Consider the following 19,814-nt stretch of genomic DNA (forward strand, 5'->3'; position numbering starts at 1 on the left):
ATACGCAGAATGAATTACAAATGCGAGTAAATGAAATTGAATTACATAATTTTTAAAACAAAATTACATAATAATAAATTTACATAATTTCAAGAAGGAATAACATTTATATACGGGATCGCACATAAAACGGAAATGAATTACATACATATGTTAAAGTTGATTATATTAGATTATATTTATTTATTTTATCCGGATGTAAAGTTTTTTATGTATGCAATTTTTATTTACAAGAGTAGATTACGTTATTTCTTTATAAACCAGTGTATGTGAACACGTGTTTGTAACAAATTTAAACATAAATTATGTAGATCGTAGATTTAGACCAACTAGATAGGTACAATAGAAATGCAAAAACAAATATATATCCAAAAACATTAATACTTTTGATAAATACATACCCGTGCAATTTTACACGGGTTTAAAACTAGTTACTTTTAAATCCTAATATCAACGAATCCGGTTCAGTTTTCTTCTAAACATGCTATTGAACCTGGGCTGGATTAGCCTGACATTTTTGCCGTATGTACGTCCGGTCCAACTGCCCATTTGATTCCAGATTTCCAGGTATTACCAAATACCAACTCATAACCAGATTTGGAAATTGAAATCCGTTCATAAATATGGGTTTTTCTAACCTATTCCCACTAGGCATAGGATAAAAAACCCAAAATAGAAAGTAATAAATGTATTTTCTTATATATCAAAGTAAAAGTAGTTGATATGCAATTTCCCATACAAATATCATTTATTTCTTTCCTTTTTGGATTTCTTATCCTATACCTAGTGGACATAGGCTAGAAAAACCGCATAAATATAGGTTGAAAAATTAGAAAAGGCGAGAACCTCGTCTTCTCAACACCCCACTTTTCTCCCTAACCCTAATTCCTCCAAAAATGGCCTTGAATCAAAACCCAGAAAACAACAACAATCCCAACAACAACCCTAACCCCAACTACCGTCTCTACAACCCATACGCCGACCTCCAATTCCCATCCCACAAACTATACCAACTCCCAACCCAACCCGAATTCCTCTTCCACGAGGAATCCATCCACCAACGCCGTTCATGGAGTGAAAACCTAACCTACTACACCGGCTGCGGTTACCTCGCCGGCGCATCAACCGGCGCCTCCCTCGGGTTTTACAACGGCGTCCGCGCCATCGAGTCCGGTGACACTCTCAAGCTCAGACTTAACCGTGTAATCAACTCCACCGGCTCAACCGGTCGTCATTGGGGTAACCGTGTTGGTGTTGTTGGCTTGATGTATGCATGTCTTGAAAGCGGTTTGGTTTATCTTAGAGATGATACTGATGATATTTTAAACTGTGTTGTTGCTGGTCTTGCTACTGGTGCTTTGTATAAAGCCGCTTCCGGGCCGAAAGCTGCTGCTATTGCTGCTGCTGCTGGTGGGATCTGTGTTGGAATTATGGTTGGGGCGAAACAGGCTATCAAGCGTGTTATTCCTCTTTGAATCAATCTTTGATTTTGATTTGTTCAAGGGTATGATTTATTTTGTTTGGAATTCAATTTACCAAATAAAGTTGGTATCTTTAGCTTTATTTTGTGTTATTTTTTGTGTAATACTTATGAAACAAGTTAGTTTAGATGGGTTAATAATTTTGAGAATCGACGTATTTAGGGATATAATGCGTCTTTGTTTGTTCTTGTTGGATTGTTACAGTAATGCTGTTGCTGTTGCTGTTCGACGAATTTAGGGATATAATGCGTATTTGTTTGTTCTTGTTGGATTGTTACAGTAATGCTGTTGCTGTTGTTCGACGAATTTAGGGATATAATGCGTCTTTGTTTGTTTGTTCTTGTTGGATTGTTTCGACTAAGTATTGTTTTAAACCTAACAAAAGAATGGATCATCTGTTCTTGTTGGATTGTTTCGACTAAGTATTCTTCAACCATTAAGCAATATTTCCCTGTATAGCATTCGAGTCATCAAGTGTTGGGAAATTAGCGCCAATCTCCCACGCGCAACGGAAGCAACCAATTGACAATTAAACCGTAAAAGTAAATAAATGTAAGCAATAATAAGATGAGACGATATTTTAGGGTCAAACCCAGGGCAAAACCTTCCAAACCGGAAGTAAAACCCACTAGTCAAATAGACTAGAATCCACTATAATAATATAGTACAAGATAACGTAAATCATCCCGAATTAATACTAATTCGAAACCCACAATAATATAAGATAACAATCTCTAGCCCTCCAGTAATATTAGTCAATGCCACTAATATTACCCCTAGAGTAACCTCCTAAATTATTGTATAAAAACACCCGTTATACTGCCTCTCACCCTCAAACCCGACTTGCTATTTACCAAGCTAAGTCACCTTGTTTGATATTTTGTTGTGAGATGCTTTTCCAAAGGATTTCCCATCCTTTATATAGCATGTGAAAAGACGTTAGATTTTATAATAATAAAATCACTTCTCACGTTACCCATGAATAAATTAATCACATTCATATGTTTTTACGTAATTGTAAAAAACAAATGAATTCATATTCATTTAACTCCAAAATGTTAATTGTGCATCTTGAACGCATATACTCCCTCCATACCACACCAATGGTAACATTGACTTTTTCACACTTGTCGAGACACGTTTTGCAACGTAAATATCTTTTGTTACGCATTATTAAAAATTATAAAAATTTGATATTCTTATAGCATTCATGACGATAAATCAAACAAGATCTCAAATGATTATATTTTGTCTTATAGATTAAGAATAATATCGAAGATTCCCTACAACCATGAATAGTGGCAAAACGGTCAATGTTACCATTGGTCTGGTATGGAGGGAGTAACATTTCTAATTAAAACCTTGTGTAACTTGTGTTGGATTATTAATTGGGTGTTACCCAACATCAAGTATCACATATAGCATACTCTTTTGTGTAAAGAGAGGTGTAAACACAGCATAAGGAAGTTACCTCTGGTCATGGTTGGAGAAAGAGAAAGCATCCCGATTTCTTGGTGCTGAAAAATAATGCAGATTATAATAAGAAGAGTAAGGAAAGCATAGTTTTCTGCTCCTTTGGTCCCCAACTAATAAGGCATAGATGATGATAACCTAGAGTATCAACTGACCAGAAGGAGAGTATATAGCTGTGTTGATTCCAATGAGGGGCTTCCAGAACTGTCAAGAAGAGGGCCTCCACTCTTACCAGGATTTATAGCTGCGTGCATCGGTTTGGATAACATCTTGAATTTCCCTCCTAAGGCCACTGCAAGATATTTCACTGGTCAGGCCTTTGATCTTAACTGCTAACTTTGAAGAAGGGTATAACAACTTAGTTTGAGCGAGATCTTCAGTGGCTATATAATAACTATTCAATCTTTACAGCGGAGTAACAGAGAGTCCGAGGCTATATAACAACTTAGTTTGAGCGAGATCTTCAGATGCAATTGTTAGATGCATATTAGAGAACAAAGTTGAATGTGAACATAAACCAAATCTCTTTCATGGATAACCGGCGTAGGCCCGTAAGCAATTACAGAACATTAGAATGAGAATTAATTTGTTGAGAATAAATCTGGTACTGTGTATGAAGTTTAAGATTTCTCTTCAAATTCAGTGATGAGTTGATCACTCAGTCACACTGATTGCTGTCGTATCTTCAGGATCTTCTACTCCGAGCCCGGACTCATCAAAGGTTAGCAGAGGAGTTAAATTTCTCAAATAGGATAGTATAACCTATCTAAGCTTAATAAAAATTTTAATTTTGATTTCTCTTCGGTCCACAAAACCTCATCTTTTTATTCTCTAAATTTCTCTTAAACGACAGTCGACAAATCTCCCTCCTCCATAATTCTGATTCTAAAATGGTGAAAGGGAAACAAATCAACCATTGACATATCAAGGAGGAAAAACGCATCTAACAATATTTCGTTAAACGCAAAACAATTTACATCATTATCAAGAAAGAAAAATGCATCTAACAATACTTTGAGGTAAATTTCTACACCAATCATACGAACTATTATTAAAAAAATACGAGCACATAAAGAATACGAGCTATTAAGATAAGAATACGAGCTAATTTAAAAAGAATACGAGCTTAAAAGGATCACGAACTTAAAAATACGAGCACATAAGAATACGAGCTATTAAGATAAAAATACGAGCTAATGTAAAAAATTACGAGCTAATGTAAAAATAATACGAGCTTCAACTATTTTCATGCATTAAAAATCTTGGATAAAAAAATTCTTTCAAGATGATGCTCACGAGTCGCGTCATATGATTTGTTCCGCATATTCAATTAATTATAATAATTTAAGGGAGAAGATGATTCATTAACTGGATGATGGAGGAAGATGAAGAGGAGTTAGAAAAATATGGAAGCAGTCAGAGAGAGAAGGGGGATTGGATTGAAAATTGGATTACATTATTTTTTATTTATTTTTTGCAAAAGTATTTGAAAAAAGACTAAAATAACCTAATAACCTTTGATCCAGTTGTATACTCTTGGAACTGGTTTAAACTTTCTTTGGAAAATTTTTCATCATACTCTTAACTAGAATCGTTAGTGGATTATGTGAACTGTAGTGGATGTTTATGAACAAATTATCCATAAAAAACTTGCTTAATATAAAAAAATAAACAAATGAATGAGACACCCTAAAATAGAATAGGTAAACAAATGACCGAAATGCAGGGTGATACATCAATTAACATAATTATTAGTTCATCAATGGGTTTTGTATTAGTTTCAATGGTTCTTAGGCATTGTTTGATTGTCATACGGGAATTGATTTTTAGTGATTTGCCCAAAACACGTTTGGTTGGCATACGGGAGTTGAATTGACACAAGAGTTTCTAATTACCTAGGAGGAAGTTGACAATTTATGAGAAAAAAATTCACATGATTTGAAGTAACCAAACATCTTCCATTTTTCCAAATCACGAGATTTTGCAATTCACCCATTTTTAGGGCGTCAATCAAACAAGACCTTATTATTTCTCGTAGTTGCTCTTTCATGAACAGGTTTTACAATTTCATGGATTTTTTTTCATAATTTTTTCAAAACTTGTCTTTCTTTGGAAAAAAAAAACAACCAAATTCTTTCTCCTTCTCTTCAAATTCAAAAGTAATCAAATCTTTATCAAATAACTCAATTATAAATCATAATTGTCATATTAATCAAGTAATAATTCATAGTTCTTACTTCTCAACAAATTTTTTTTATATCAAATTAGGTGGTGTAAATTAAATTAGGGTTTATGAATTATTAGGACTTATGGGGAAGGTGGTGGTAAAGGACTGAGAGAGAGAGATGGCCGGGGGAGGGGGGGTTGATAGTGACGTGGGAAGGTCGTTTGGTTGGTGGAGGCATAGGAGGTAGGCTAGCGTTCAAGGAGAGACGGGGTCCTCATGTGGTGGTCATCTTGTGCAAGGGGTTGAGATTTGTGGTGTTATAGACTCATGGTGGTCGATGGATTGGAGTGGGACTGTAGTGGTGGGGGGTAAAATGGTCATTCATGTATATGATTAACTAAAACATGTCAATAAAATAGCATAACCCTTAATTTTTTTTAGTTGTTAGTTTCACAAGGTGATACATCAGTTACCGTAATTATTAGTTCAAAGTTGTTCCATTTCACTATTATTTCCCTTTTTTATTTGGTTTCTTATAATAGATTATACGTATTTAAAATAACAGTATAAAAAAGGAAAATTCCGTATGTGGATTATCATCAAGTCTACGACCCAACTTTCTTTAAAAATGCTCAATCAACCATGCAAGTATATAAAGTAGTATAAGGATGATTAATATCAATTCGTGCAATTTTACAGATGTTTAAAACTAGGACAACCCTAAATTCACGGACTAAACTTCCTTGGACACTGGATTTATTTGCCATGTGATTATTTTGCCCTTCAGATTTTACAATCAGTCCAAATGGTGATAGAGGTATTTTCGTCAGACTGCAACAAATCAAGTGGTTAAGGCATTTTTACCTATGCATTTATGGGTACCCTAAAGTTAGCAAAGTGAAAAAGTAATAGAGGAAATTCAACCCGGCGATTGAGATCACTTGTCCCACTACCTTAAGATATATTGACACATCACACATAAGTTAATAGAAATGGGAATAGTATATATCATAGTGTTTATATGTCAATAGGAGAAGTGATGGAACACAAGATGAGACACAAAAGAGAACGACGAATATGCACGGTAACCCAGTTAATGTATTATACAACTGGTTGTATATACAACTTATTCAATGTAGTTGAACTTTGTTATAAAGTTATCGAGCTATACTAACAAAATTATTGAGCTATGATACAAAGTTATTGAGCTTAACAGAATAATTATTAAGATCAATAACTTTGTAAAATAGCTCAATAACTGAGTCCATTTTTGAAATAATGGTCAAAAATAAAATATTTGTCGTTTTGGGTCGGTTTTGAAAATATTTGTCAAAATAGTGTCCACGTAGGCTCGGGATTTCTAGACCTGAAACACGCCACTACTAATGGCGTGTTTTGTGAAGGAAACACGCCATTAGTAGTGGCGTGTCTTTACAACAATTTTTTTACTCAACTTAAAAAAAAAAAAAAAAAAAAAAAAAAAAAAAAAAAAAAAAAAAAAATTACACAAGACACGCCATAGGGGATGGCGTGTTTCCCCTCCGAAACCCGCCATTCCCAATGGCGTGTTTGTTTTAGTCCATTTTTTAATGAAGTTTCTTTTCCTACTCATTATAAACACGCCATTTGTAGTGGCGTGTTTTAGGTCCAGAAATCCCGAGCCTACGTGGACACCATTTTGACAAATATTTTCAAAACCGACCCAAAACGACAAATATTTTATTTTTGACCATTATTTCAAAAATGGATTCTCAATAACTTTGTAAACACAAAATCTCATTATAGACGGCACATATCCGTATATAACTAAAGACGGGTCAAATACAATACCATATTCCTAATAGGACAAGCAACAAGTGGGGTGGTGGTGGCCAAAAATGTCACTACTTTTAAGCTATTTGACCCGTCTTTAGCTATAGACGGATATATCCGTCTATAGCAAGACTAGCTGCTTTGTAAAATAGTTCAATAACCCGGTTTCTATCATTTTTGTACGTTCCCGTTTTAAATATGGAAAGTTATTATTTCTGCTCAAATGACAAAAGCAAACGTCAACAAACACTTCGCCGGACACTCACAGGACCACTCGCCTCGTAGTCTCGTACTGCACTCGTCCATTGAAGTCAATTGTACGGTTTTTCTTCCCCTAAATTCTAAAATTCTCAAATTTTTAGCTGATAAAATCCGATTATTTGAGTTATTCAATCTCAAATTAGACTAATTATTAGTCTATTTCCGTAATTGTAAGTGTAATTGAATCGATTTTTTTGCTTGTTTAATTTCAATTTTCAATTACTCAAACCCTAGTTCCGTGATTAATTTGATTTCATAATTTTGTTTTTCTGTTTCTCTAATTATAAGTGATTAATTGTATCCTTTACTGGTTTGATGAATTGATTTTTGATAGAGATTAGTTATGTATGCTAATTTGATGAATTGAATTGTTTACAGTGTTCATGATGTTGAATTTTATGAGATTTTAACTTATGTTTGTTCAAAAATGTTATAGTGCATTTGAAGGAGCTGAATCAACAATGTTGCTAGCTTCTGGATTGTGTTCAATTGTTGTGGTAAATCGCAATGATGAATGATCGCTTTCGCTCCGACAGACTGTGATGTTTATTGAGAAACCGCTTCGCAGAATGCAGATTAAGGTAAATCTTACCTTCTAATTATCGTCAATGACTATGTTTCTGTTTTGTTATGTTTCTGTTTTACATTTGATTATTGAACTATGAAAATTCCGTTCGTGTTGTGTTTTCTCATGAAAAGCCGTCTTCCCTCGCCTGCAATAGTCTTTCTGCATTTCTATGACATTTATAGCTTGTGCTGTGCTGCTTGATAGATTAACTGTATAGTCCGCAATTTCTTTCTCAAGTTCCCCTCGCTCCTTGAATCCTGCGTCTGCAAGTGTATTTTCTATACGTCTTGCCAAAAAAAAAAAAAAATCAGAGTTAAAACATAAATAAAGCTTTTAATGAGGATAGCGTATGAGTGTGTCTGTATGCGACAGGCGACAGGAGTCTGAAGCATTACACATCTAACTTTGAAAATGAAGCTTGTTAAGTTTATACGAAGCGATTAGAGAGGAAAAGATATGGAAGCTAGATAGGAGTATAATAGTTTAAAAAAGTATTCTCGTATTAGTTATATAATATTAACATCTTAGGGGAAAATAAATCATTTATATAGGTGAATCTTACACACACATAGAATGTACATGACAAACTGTTAATATAATCAAGCAATCAACACGCTAGCGGCCGCTAATAGCAGTCATAGAAACACGGTTAACCGAGCAATTGTCAAGAGCATTTTGAAGAATTCCAGCACTGGAACAATCTTTGTTTCGTGTAAACCCGGGTTGCTTCGGAATTGGAAGAGTTTGGACATCTTCAACATCAAGCATGAAAATCAATGCGGAAACATCCGGCCTATGATGGATTTAACTTCAGATTTGTCAAGAAGTGCTGGGGCACTATTGGTGAGGAATTTACAAAAATTGTAAGACGGTTCTTCATCGAAGGTCACTTTCCAGAAGAGATTAATAATACTTGGGTAACTCTTATACCAAAAGTGGATAATGCAATTGAAATGACGGATTTCAGGCCAATTAGCATGGTCGGCTGTGTTTACAAAGTGATTTCAAAGATACTAGCTGAGAGGCTTCGAAGCCTACTGCCTAGTCTAATTGGTGAGACTCAATCTGCATTTGTACAGAATAGGCAAATATTGGATGGCGCCTTAATTGCAAATGAAGTGGTGCATTGGCTTAAAAAGACTAAAAGAACCGGAGTCTTGCTTAAATTGGACTTTCATAAGGCGTACGACTCGGTAAGGTGGGAATCTGTTATCTACATACTGAAAGCCATGGGTTTTGGTTCCAAATGGAGAAAGTGGATCTACACATGCCTATCTACAGCTTCCATTTCTATACTTATTAATGGTACTCCCACCAGACCATTCAAAATGGAAAGGGGCCTCAGGCAAGGTGATCCCATCTCGCCTTTCCTGTTCTTGTTAGTAACAAAGGCTTTCAATCAAGTTATGCTTAAGGGAATTCAAATGGGGTTAATTCAAGGTTTAGAAGTGGGTAAGGACAAGGTTGTTTTAAGTCACTTACAATTTGCAGACGATACTCTTATATTCTGTCCTGCTACTTCTCAAGTACTGACAAATATCAAGAGACTTCTTGACAACTTTCAGCGCTCTACTGGACTCACTATTAATTTTAAGAAATCTGCTCTTGTAATACTAGGAAAGTGTCAGCAGTGGGGAGAATCAAATGCTCGGAAGCTGGGCTGTCAAGTAGTACAACTACCTGTGAAATATTTGGGTATTCCTCTGGGTTCTAACCCGAATAAACTCTCGACCTGGGATTCAGTGGTGGAAAATATAAGGAGAAGGCTGGCTAGTTGGAAGACGGGGCTAATCTCAAAAGCTGGAAGAGTGGTCCTCATTAAATCCGTCCTGAACTCGCTGCCTCTCTTTTATATGTCTATGTTTAAGATTCCTAAAGGCGTCTTGAAAAAGATTATCAGTTTGCAAAGAAAGTTTTATTGGGGAAGAAACAATGGGCGTGATGTTGTTCCCTTGATGAACTGGAATATTATCCAACTGCCAAAGGCGATGGGTGGCCTAGGGGTGGGTGACTTACAGATTAAAAACGCAAGTATGCTCTTCAAGTGGTGGTGGCGATTTTCTGTGGAACATAAGGCGCTTTGGAAGAGAATTATTTGTTCAATTCACGAACTCAACCCCGAAGGAATGTTTAGAAGTGAAGAAAAGGTGGCTAAGTTTGGCCTATGGAAATCGATATGCTCTGTCAGTGATTGGGATACGGACATTGGAAAAGTCACAAAGCAGGGTATCAGGATACAAATTGGAAAAGGTAATACTGTCAGGTTTTGGGAGGATCTTTGGATTGGCAGTGTAACTCTCAAAGAAGGGTTTCCGAGACTTTTTAATGTGTCGACTCAGAAAAATAAGTGTGTGGCTGAAATGGGTACCTGGCAAGGCGATGATTGGGTCTGGCAGCTTCAATGGCGAAGAAGATTATTTCAATGGGAATTATCACTACTAGACCATTTAAATTTGATGATTGAGGGCTATAAACCTTTAAGGGATAAAAATGATTGCCATATCTGGGCTTTTGACAAGTCAGAATACTACACGGCTAAAACTTTTGTTGACGCCTTCTATAACTTGAAATACAATGGAGCAGAGCATAAGCCTTGGTTCATCCATCTTTGGAAAGGACTTGCACCACCAAGGTATGAGATAATTCTTTGGGCAATATTATGGAATAAGGTGAACACTAAGGACAGGATGCTTAAGTGGAAAGAAATGGCTTGGGAGGAGACGATGTGTACTTTTTGTGGTGAAGAATTGGAGACTGCCAAACACCTGTTTTTGCATTGTAGGTATTCTTGGAAGCTATGGACGAGTATTTGTGAGGCTTGGGATATGGCATGGATTTGTCCCGGTGGGATTGATGATGCTTTTCTGATATGGTGTGACTCTCACTTTGTCGGGTTTGAGAAACGACTTTGGGACGTATTCTTCATTGCTATAGTTACTATTATTTGGGAATTGCGAAACGAAGCGATTTTCGAGAACAAAACTCCTAACTGGCCGTGTATTGTAGACAAGCTGGTTTTAAGAGTTGGGTTGTGTTGCAAATCGTGGAAAGAAGATTTACCTTATACCTTAGAAGAATGGTTGAACAATTGGAAAATATTTAGAACATGGAAGGAGAAAAGGATAGGGCAAAGGACGACTCCGCGACTTGAGTTTTGATGCGGACAATTGCTAAGTTTTTTTATTTGTTTTTTTGTGTTGTTTTTCGTTTTGTAAACTTGTTTGGGACCCTACTCGCTGTAGGTCTCGGGGTTTATCCCGCCTTTTAATAAAAAAAAAAACAGAATCTTGTGTTATAGCTTTTGTTTATATCATCAGTGATGCATGTAATTATCTGGCAGTTATGAAGAGTTTGTCGGATTGTAAACTTGTTTTTTGTGCCTCATCTGGGAACCCAACACTCTGTCCCTCATTTGGGAACACAACACTATGGAGTATGGACTCAAATATACGGAGTATTTCTCAATATATTAATACACAATTATTAATTTACATCTTAGTAAACATGGATCCCATGTCCACAAGTTCGACCCTTGTAAAGAAAATACAAAACATGAAAGGTCAAGTGGTAAAAAGACCCACTATAGTAAATCATCAATCAATACATATATATAAAGCAGGAACTTTTCGAGCGATATTAGAAAGTCCAACTTTTTTAGAAATCCTAACAAGAGTAGATTTCGAAAAAAAATTGATAAATAAAATAAAAAATTCAATAAATTGAAATCCTAACAATAATAGATTTCGAAAAAAAAAAATTATCTTAAGAAAAGTAGATTTCTTAATATTGAAAATAAATTTTATTAAAACTATCCTAATATAAGTAGATCAAATATATCTTAATAAAATTATCCTAATATAAGTAGATTAAAATGATCAAATAAATAATGGACATTCGTAATAGTTCAAGTTATGATTTTTATTTTTGCCCCACTTATGGTATCATACATTTGTAGTTGGTATTCTAGCATTAAAATAAATTTAAAGAGCTGGTGGATAAATAATGAATTTATTTGATTAAAGTGTTATGTTAATATGATGTAATGTAATCTTACGTAGTTACACGGAGTATAAACTACGATTCCATCAAAATATAGTCACTAAATAATCATTGAAGTGTGTATATACATCGTAAATGTCTCCATATAAATTCAAGTGATCAATGCATACAAAACAATACACCGATCTATATATGTTACTATTTTTGTTTCATCAATTTACTCTCTATAAGAATGTAGAGATAATTAGGTGGAGAAACGAAAGAATTAAATTAGAATTTGGCAGCTTGGACAACTCAAGGCTTTTTGTAACAATGGAGCAACTCATAGTATTATACATATGATGAATTACCGGTCATTTCTAAACGCACGCATTAGCCTAGATTTCGAATAAGATTAAGTTTGAAAGAGTGTTAATAATTTATACTACAAATTATTGAAGGCCTCAAGAGTAAGGGTGGGCATAATCCGGTCCCGACCAGAAAAATGGACCGGTCCCGACCGGAATCGAGTGGACCGGAACCAGAGTTAAAAATTCTGGTCCGGTCCGGTCCAGGACCGGTATTTTCCAGTCCAGGCCGGTTTGGACCGAAATGCCCGGAATTATTGTTATTTTCATTTTTTTTTCTTAAAATTGTATTTTTAATTCCGATTCAATCCGGTCCAATGGACCGGAATTTGAAAAAGTGGATAATTCCGGTCCAACCGGTCCGGTCTTGGATCGGAATTTTTCCGGTCCGGTCCCGGACCGAAATTTTTTTAATCCGGTCCGGTCCCGTACCATGAATTTTTCCGATTCCGGTTCCGGTCCGGTCCGGTCCGGTCCGGTTTTGAATCGGTGCCCAGCCCTACTCAAGACTGTACATATGTTATGGTCATTAATTAATTAAATCAAAAGAACGCACATTATGTTTTAGTTTAACCAAATCTTGTTTGTGCACTACGTAGTATTTACTCAACCATGTATCTTTGTGTTTTAGTATTGGTTTTACATACTAGGTAGAATTCTATTTACTCATATTTTTAATTAAATTTATATTTACTTAGATTTCTATGTATATAGGGGTAAAATTTGAGATAGATGATCAAAGATTATGCAGCCTTCGAAAGATTTTAAAGTATATTGATTTTTTTGAATTTTTGATGTATGTATATATTTTACTAATTAACCGAAAGGTAATTGATTTTTTGGTAAAATGACATAATAAGTACTTCATATTTTTTTGGTACAAATGAGGGGTAAAGCCCCGAAAACTAACTACTAACTATAACACGAGGAAAAGCGACACCAAAAACATCCTCCCGAAGGATCGAACATAGCTCAGGAACAGGAGCGTCTAAATGCGTAATGAAGGAACCCGAACTGACCCCAAAGTTTGCTAAGAAATCAGCGGCTCTATTAGCTTCCCTATAAGTGTGTTCCACTTTTGACATCCACCTCGTCTCTATAAGTACTTCATATTTAATATTATAAATAGAAGGATTAAAAAATTGGTAGCTTTCTCATATGTTACTCTTATTTTGGTAAATAATTTATCTACCAAATACTTACGAAAAATTAAGATAAATGAAATTTTGGTCAAATAAGCTTAAGCTTATTTCTTGGGAACAAGGCCATATGAGATTTTTCATGATCTTCAAACCATTCTCATATCAAATTGATTTGTTTTTGATGTTTTATTCTGGGCATGTTTACTTGCTTTTGAGCCTATTGTTAGGAATTGATCTAAAGTTTTTTTTTTAAAAAAAATTTATAAGTTGATTAATAGAATAAATAGTTATTGGTTCAGAATAAATATTAACAATTAGACATTGTAAATTTGTAACGCAAAGTATGTATATAGTCCATCATCACGAGGAACGGAATAATAAGTAATTGGTTCAAAATAAATGTTAGCTAAGAATAAAAATGGTTAGCTCTACAATAAGAAAAAGAAAATTTGATCAAAAAGGAAATCTATAACACGCATTTATCTTGGATGAAGCGGATATAAATAAAGTTTTAGGTTCAAACTGAATTTTAAATCATGTCAACCATGGGATTTAGACATGTGTACAAATAATATCAGAATTATTTAAGAAAACTATAGAATAAACGAGTATATAACATTTAAATAGAATGAAATTATTTTAAGATTACCACAAGTTGAAGTGGGTATGGTTTTGAAAACTTTATCCGCGACAACTAGGGGCATGTAATTTTTCTATTAAATACGGGTATGAGAAGGTCTACATCCGTCATGTCCCCTCCCCCGTATGACATCCTTGCTTTTAGGAGTCGTTTTTTTGGTTCTGCGAGACTTGACAGAGTATTTTAGTCGGGTTATATTTTGGGAGCAAAATTCATTACTTTTAGGAATTGACTAAATGTACTTCATCCTCTTCGCAATGATCGTTTGTATAGCTTTTACACAATCATCAATGGGGTAGTTTGACCATGATTTTAGACATATTAATGGTCAAAGTTATTAAAGTTTGACCCCTAAAAAACAAGTTGGAAGATGTTTAAGAAGGGAAGGGAGTATCCATGATGATTTTCTTTTAATATAACTCATAATGATTTGTTTAAGAAGCAAGGTGAGTCTTAGACCAAGTGCGGTATGCCGATTATGTTGTTGAGAATTTAGGAACATTAACTCTGTAAGAGGATTATGTAAGGGGATCTGTCTTATTATAAATCGCCTTGGAAAATTCGTAGTAGAAGGGAAGATAATTACAGGTTTCAAGCAAAGTCGGCAAAATGTACTTAACCCGAGGATAGTAATGACTTCTTCGGATGCAAATATTCCTTTCGTTCTTAAGCGGAGACAATATACATTGAACCTGTTCTACACCATGACAATAAACAAAAGTATGTGTCGAAACCAGTATTTAGTAATGGTCAGCTTTACGTAAAAGCATGAAAAACATTGCCATCCGAGGGATTTAGGTTCTCATTGATGATAGAGACCAAAGGTATTAAGGCCACACGAAGAACATTGTTTACAAAGAAATTTTCACAAAGTTACAAAATTAGGTGTCGTATTAGATATTTTGCATGAAACTCCGAAGGATAAGTAGTCTCAAGTATACATAGTCAAATACTATTTTGGTAAAAAAAAATTGATGGTGCGTGAAACAATAAGAACGATAACTCTAAAATCCAACTATATCTATGAATGATATGCAAGTGATATAGTTAATACCAAATGCTACAACGTTTTCGTTGCGTTTTTGTTATTGGAACTGATGATTAATCGATCCTCATCTAAATCAACCCCGAAATTTTGTTTGCTCCCATTTTCAGCACGATTTGACTTTTTGTTAAATTTAAAAATTTTCTGTTATTAGACCATGGTAACTTAAACCAACGCTTTCAGCGTTGCCATAAAATACTAACTTGGTAACCCAATGATTTTAATGATGCCATAAACTACTAAATGATGTTGCCAAAGATGATACTACTAAGCGCCCCCTGGCCCCTGCATTCTATTTAATAAAATCACAAATATTTTTGATTTTTGTTTAGAGACTACTAATTCTGTTGAAATTCATTTTGGATTTGATTTTGCGAAAGGTATATAGGGAGCAAATACTCTTAATTGTAAAAATAGTCAAGATAAAATTAAAAATTATGTTGTAAGAGATTTAACATTTTCTCTGAACATACTAAGTATATATAATCTTGACATCTGTTGTTTTACATAACATTCATATCATTTTTTTAATTAAAACCAGTTGTGCCGGTAACAATGAAAAAACTAACATACTATAACTATGTCACTTGATATTATACTATTGAATGACAAAGCTTTTATGTTAAAAACACTAATAATTCATAACATCCGACGGGTGATTAAAAAAAGCGCTTAAAGAAATAATGGGGACGAAACTAGAGATTATGTAATGATAAGGATGCTTATGACGAAAAGAAAATGAAGATACCGTACCACTCGTCCACTCCCGTCAATAGTAATTTTTTTCCCGAAATCTCCAATTTCAGTTGATAAAATCCGATTAGCGAGTTAAAACTCTTTATTTGACTAATTGTTACTCTTCTACATTATTATTCTAATTGCCTAATTGTAAGTGTTATTGGATTGATTTTTTGTTTCTTTTAACTTAAATTCTCAATGTCTCAAACCCTAAGTTAGCAAACAATTTCATTCTTATAATTCTTTTACTATTTTCTCATTAATTATATGATTACTTAGCTGTTTAACTGATTTTATACTAATTTGATGGATACATTATTGATACATATTAGTTGTGTATGAATACTAATTTGATGAATTGATTGTTTACATTGTTCAATTTACGAGATTGTAACTTATGATTGTTCAAAAATGTAACAGAGCACTTGAAGGAGCTGAATCAACAATGTTGCTAGCTTGAAGTAGCTTCTGGAATGCGTGCAAGTGTTGTCGTAAATCATAATGATCGATTTGGTTCCGAAATACTGATGTTTGTTGAAAAACCGCTTCGCAGAATGCAGATTAAGGTAATTTTTTCATTCGAATTAGAAATTATCTTCAATTTCTATGTTTCTGTTTTGTTATGTTTCTGTTCTACATATCAAACTATGAAAATTCCGTTCATGCTGTGTTTTGTCGTCCAAATTCGTCTTCTCTCGCCTGCAATGGCTTTCGTGCTTTTCTATATCATTTGTTTATGTTTTTGTTATGTTTTACAAATGGAACTACGAAAATTTCGTTCTATGGCGTGCTTTGTCATAAAAAAGCTGTCTTCCCTTGCCTGCAATAGTCTTTGTTCATATCTATGTCATTTATGGCTTGTGCCTTGTGGTGTGCTGTTAGATTAACTGTATAGTCCGCAATTTTCCCCCTTAAAGTTCCCCTCTCTCCTTAAGGCCTTGTTTGGATAGGAAAAAAGGAGGGAAAGGAAAGGGAGGAGGAAGGAGGGAAGAGAAAGGAAGGGAAGGGGAGGGGAGGAATGGAGGAGATGATTTTCCCTCTAAATCTTGCCTATGTTGGTGGGGAAATAATTATTTGCATTGTAGGAGGGAAATGGAGGGATCCATTTTCCCTCACCTCCAAATCCCTCTACCTTCATTTTGCTAACCAAACAATGTATTTCTCATCCTTCCAATTCCCTCCCCTCCCTTTCCCTCCAAATCCCTCAATCCAAACACACATCCTACGTCTGCCAATGTCTTTGCTATGCGTCTTAGGAAAAAAAAGCTTTTAATGAGAAGGTCTGAGTGCATCTGTATATTACCATGAGTCTGAAGCATTACACATTTATCTTTGAAAACGTAGCTTATTATATGAAGCAATTAGAGAGGAAAAGATAGGGGCGGGGGAACAGATCATTTATATAGGTAAATCTTACACACATAGAATGTACATGACAAACTGTTAATATGATCACGTAACCAACATGCTAGCGGCCGCTAATAGAAGTCATAGAAACACTGTTAACCGAGCAATTGTCAAGAGCATTTTGGAGAATTCCAGCACTGGAACGATCTTTGTTTCTTGTAAACCCGGGTCGCTTTGGAATTGGGAGAGTTTTGACATCATCGACATCAAGCATGAAAATCAATGCTGAAACATCCGGCCTATCTTCAGGAAATTCTTGAACACACAATAGTCCAACTTGTATGCACTTAAAGATCTTCCCCTCAAAGCTGTGGTTGACAATTTCAGGATTGATCAAGGAGAGAATGTCATTTTCGTTCCACAGTTTCCATGCCTGAAAACATTTAGAACATTTTAAAGACTGTCTAAGCTAATACCATTCTAACAACAACTTTTGGGTTAACTAATGACCATATAAGTTACGGTAATGTAAGGTAATAGTACCAAAAAAAATTGTTATACTAGGATCGAGTCACGAAACTTACATATGTTAGGAGGTTCGAAGACTCATGATCCATAAACTTGTAATTCCTTCTACCACTTACTATTTCCAGTAGCAAAACTCCGAGGCTATATACATCAGATTTCTCAGAAAACGTGCCTTCCATTGCATATTCAGGAGACATGTAGCCACTACACACACAAGTTAAGTCACATAAGATTTAATGCTTTAGGGTTATGGTCTAAAAATGGATATATTATCACAAGGGTGAAGCGGTGAAATAGTTACTAAGTTCCGACGACTCGTAGGGTGTTGGCTTCATCTTGTTTGCTACCAAAGATCCTCGCCATCCCAAAATCTGAAATCTTTGGATTGAGCTCCTCATCTAACAGAATGTTGCTTGGCTTTAAGTCTCGGTGTATAATCCTCAATCTAGAATCTCTATGAAGATAAAGAAGGCCTCGACATATTCCTTTGATAATGCTAAACCGCTTTGGCCAGTCCAATAGTTTTTGTAGCTCCGAATCTATGTACGAAGTGTTTTAAAAATGTGATCATGTGATTGGGTGTTGAATGATCTTAAGGCACATAATAGACATTGGACATATTTCTTACAAGTTTAAAAATAGATTAGAAGGTTATTAGTGAATGAAAATAGAGTTTATCCTTAAGATGATCTGGAGTTACTCCAGAATATCATACTAACCGAAAAGAAGTGCGTCCAAGCTTTTATTTGGCAAGAGTTCATATACTAGTAGTTTTTCTTCTCCTTCTACACAGCATCCCAACAGTCTTACAAGGTTCTTGTGCTGAAATTTTGAAATCACCATTACTTCATTCATAAACTCTTCTATACCTTGTCCAGACATTTTGGAAAGCCTCTTAACTGAAATCTCTTGTCCATCTTCCCATTTTCCCTAGAGTTAGTGACAAAACTTTACATCTATAGTTCTCTTCATTGACCCATAATGAAAATTGCATTATAATAATACATAAATAATAATATAAGAGTAACTTAGTGAACTGTAGTTACTTATTTCATTATCATATTTATTTGAAAACTTACAAACTAGGTCCCCTTTCTAATGTGACATTTCACAACCGATTTAAATAATGTTAAAAAGGGAAGGTGGTTGTGAGAACTGAGACGTCACAACCTTGTGACCGTCACAAGCAAGAATAACTGCCTTTTTAAAGCACCAAGAATAACAAGTAGCCTTCCATATCCACAACAAGTTCTTAAAAAATGAAGTTGGTTTTTTTTCGTTCGATACCTTAGATTACAACTGCAAGTTCTTACCCCCATTCTTGTTTGGATATTGGCATGAGCCCTCATAAGAAACTTCAACAGCAGTCCATAAAAATATCTTACAAATCATACCTTATACACAGGACCGAAACCCCCTTGTCCAAGCTTGTTGATTTCCGCAAAGTTGTCTGTTGCGTCAATCAACTTTGTGAAATCAAACAATCGCAAATCTTGAAAATCACTGCTGCTACTTGTCCCACCAAGTATGTTTTGCAAATATGCCTCTTTAGTTGCTATAGCTCTCGTTCCTGCTGAATCAAGAAACAATGAGTAAATATGGCGCGCTAGAGGTGATCAATTAAGGGATTGACCCGTGACATCCGTCCTCCAAATATATTTTTAGATACTCTTATATAAGTCCGCTAAATTAGAGGGCCTAGCGCCTAGTGGGTCGACCCTTACATTATTCGGTCTAGGCGTAATACATTTTGTTGACTGAGCAACTACAGGGTTGAGAATGAACAATATTACCATTTCTGCGGTGAAGCATCCACTTCCATTTTTAGAAAATTGAGATAATAGATACCAATGCACTCAAAACCACTGTGATTGCTATAATTATTTTCCGTTTGCCACTTTCATCTGCACATTGGGGAGAAAAGTCAAGAGAACACTGAAAAGTCTTACACAAACTAGTATGCAGTGCATCGGTGAAAGTAACAAATCCAATCTGAAGATTATGTATTTTGGTCATGTTTATAATTTTGCGGGAAGGGAGGCCGCATTTAGATCTGTCAAATGGGTTATTTGTGTCCATTGTTGGTCAAATCAGATTAGGATGGGTCATTTCAAGTATATGATGCACTTTAGTCCAACCAACATCTTTTGTGCTCTGGATCTGTGTGTAGAAGAGTTTTACGTATCTGAGTGAGTGAGTTTTCCCGGACTTAGACCAAACAAACATTGCAGTTGATCATTAAGATGCATTGAGTTAACCCATTTAC

The 19,814-nt window shown here is 35.1% G+C and overlaps 2 protein-coding genes across 2 annotated transcripts; one reads left to right on the forward strand and one right to left on the reverse strand.

Annotated features, from left to right (window-relative positions):
- The first annotated feature begins 803 nt into the window (after positions 1-803).
- Positions 804-1,818, forward strand: LOC141596020 (mitochondrial import inner membrane translocase subunit TIM23-1-like). The gene has a single exon (XM_074416016.1). The coding sequence runs from the start codon at positions 897-899 to the stop codon at positions 1,473-1,475; it is 579 nt and encodes a 192-aa protein (XP_074272117.1). The 5' UTR covers positions 804-896; the 3' UTR covers positions 1,476-1,818.
- Positions 1,819-16,970: 15,152 nt separating this feature from the next.
- On the reverse strand, positions 16,971-19,564 carry LOC141597521 (G-type lectin S-receptor-like serine/threonine-protein kinase At1g11330). Its single transcript, XM_074417988.1, has 6 exons — positions 19,444-19,564; positions 18,943-19,118; positions 18,268-18,478; positions 17,850-18,087; positions 17,605-17,752; positions 16,971-17,453 (listed from the first exon to the last, which is right to left on the reverse strand). The coding sequence occupies exons 1-6, from the start codon at positions 19,562-19,564 to the stop codon at positions 17,142-17,144; spliced, it is 1,206 nt and encodes a 401-aa protein (XP_074274089.1). The 3' UTR covers positions 16,971-17,141.
- Between the last annotated feature and the right edge of the window lie 250 nt (positions 19,565-19,814).

Source organism: Silene latifolia, chromosome 8 (genome assembly GCF_048544455.1).
Source record: "Silene latifolia isolate original U9 population chromosome 8, ASM4854445v1, whole genome shotgun sequence".
Lineage (NCBI taxonomy): Eukaryota > Viridiplantae > Streptophyta > Magnoliopsida > Caryophyllales > Caryophyllaceae > Silene > Silene latifolia.

Bases quoted from the DNA above. Each gene is read 5' to 3' on its own strand.
- LOC141596020 (XM_074416016.1), top strand. From the start codon at position 897: ATGGCCTTGAATCAAAACCCAGAAAACAACAACAATCCCAACAACAAC.
- LOC141597521 (XM_074417988.1), bottom strand. From the start codon at position 19,564: ATGACCAAAATACATAATCTTCAGATTGGATTTGTTACTTTCACCGAT. The intron at 18,479-18,942 runs GTATGATTTGTA...CACTAACTCTAG, and splicing joins GTTTCGGTCCTGTGTATAAG to GGAAAATGGGAAGATGGACA. The intron at 17,454-17,604 runs GTAAGTTTCGTG...AAATGTTTTCAG, and splicing joins CTTCGAACCTCCTAACATAT to GCATGGAAACTGTGGAACGA.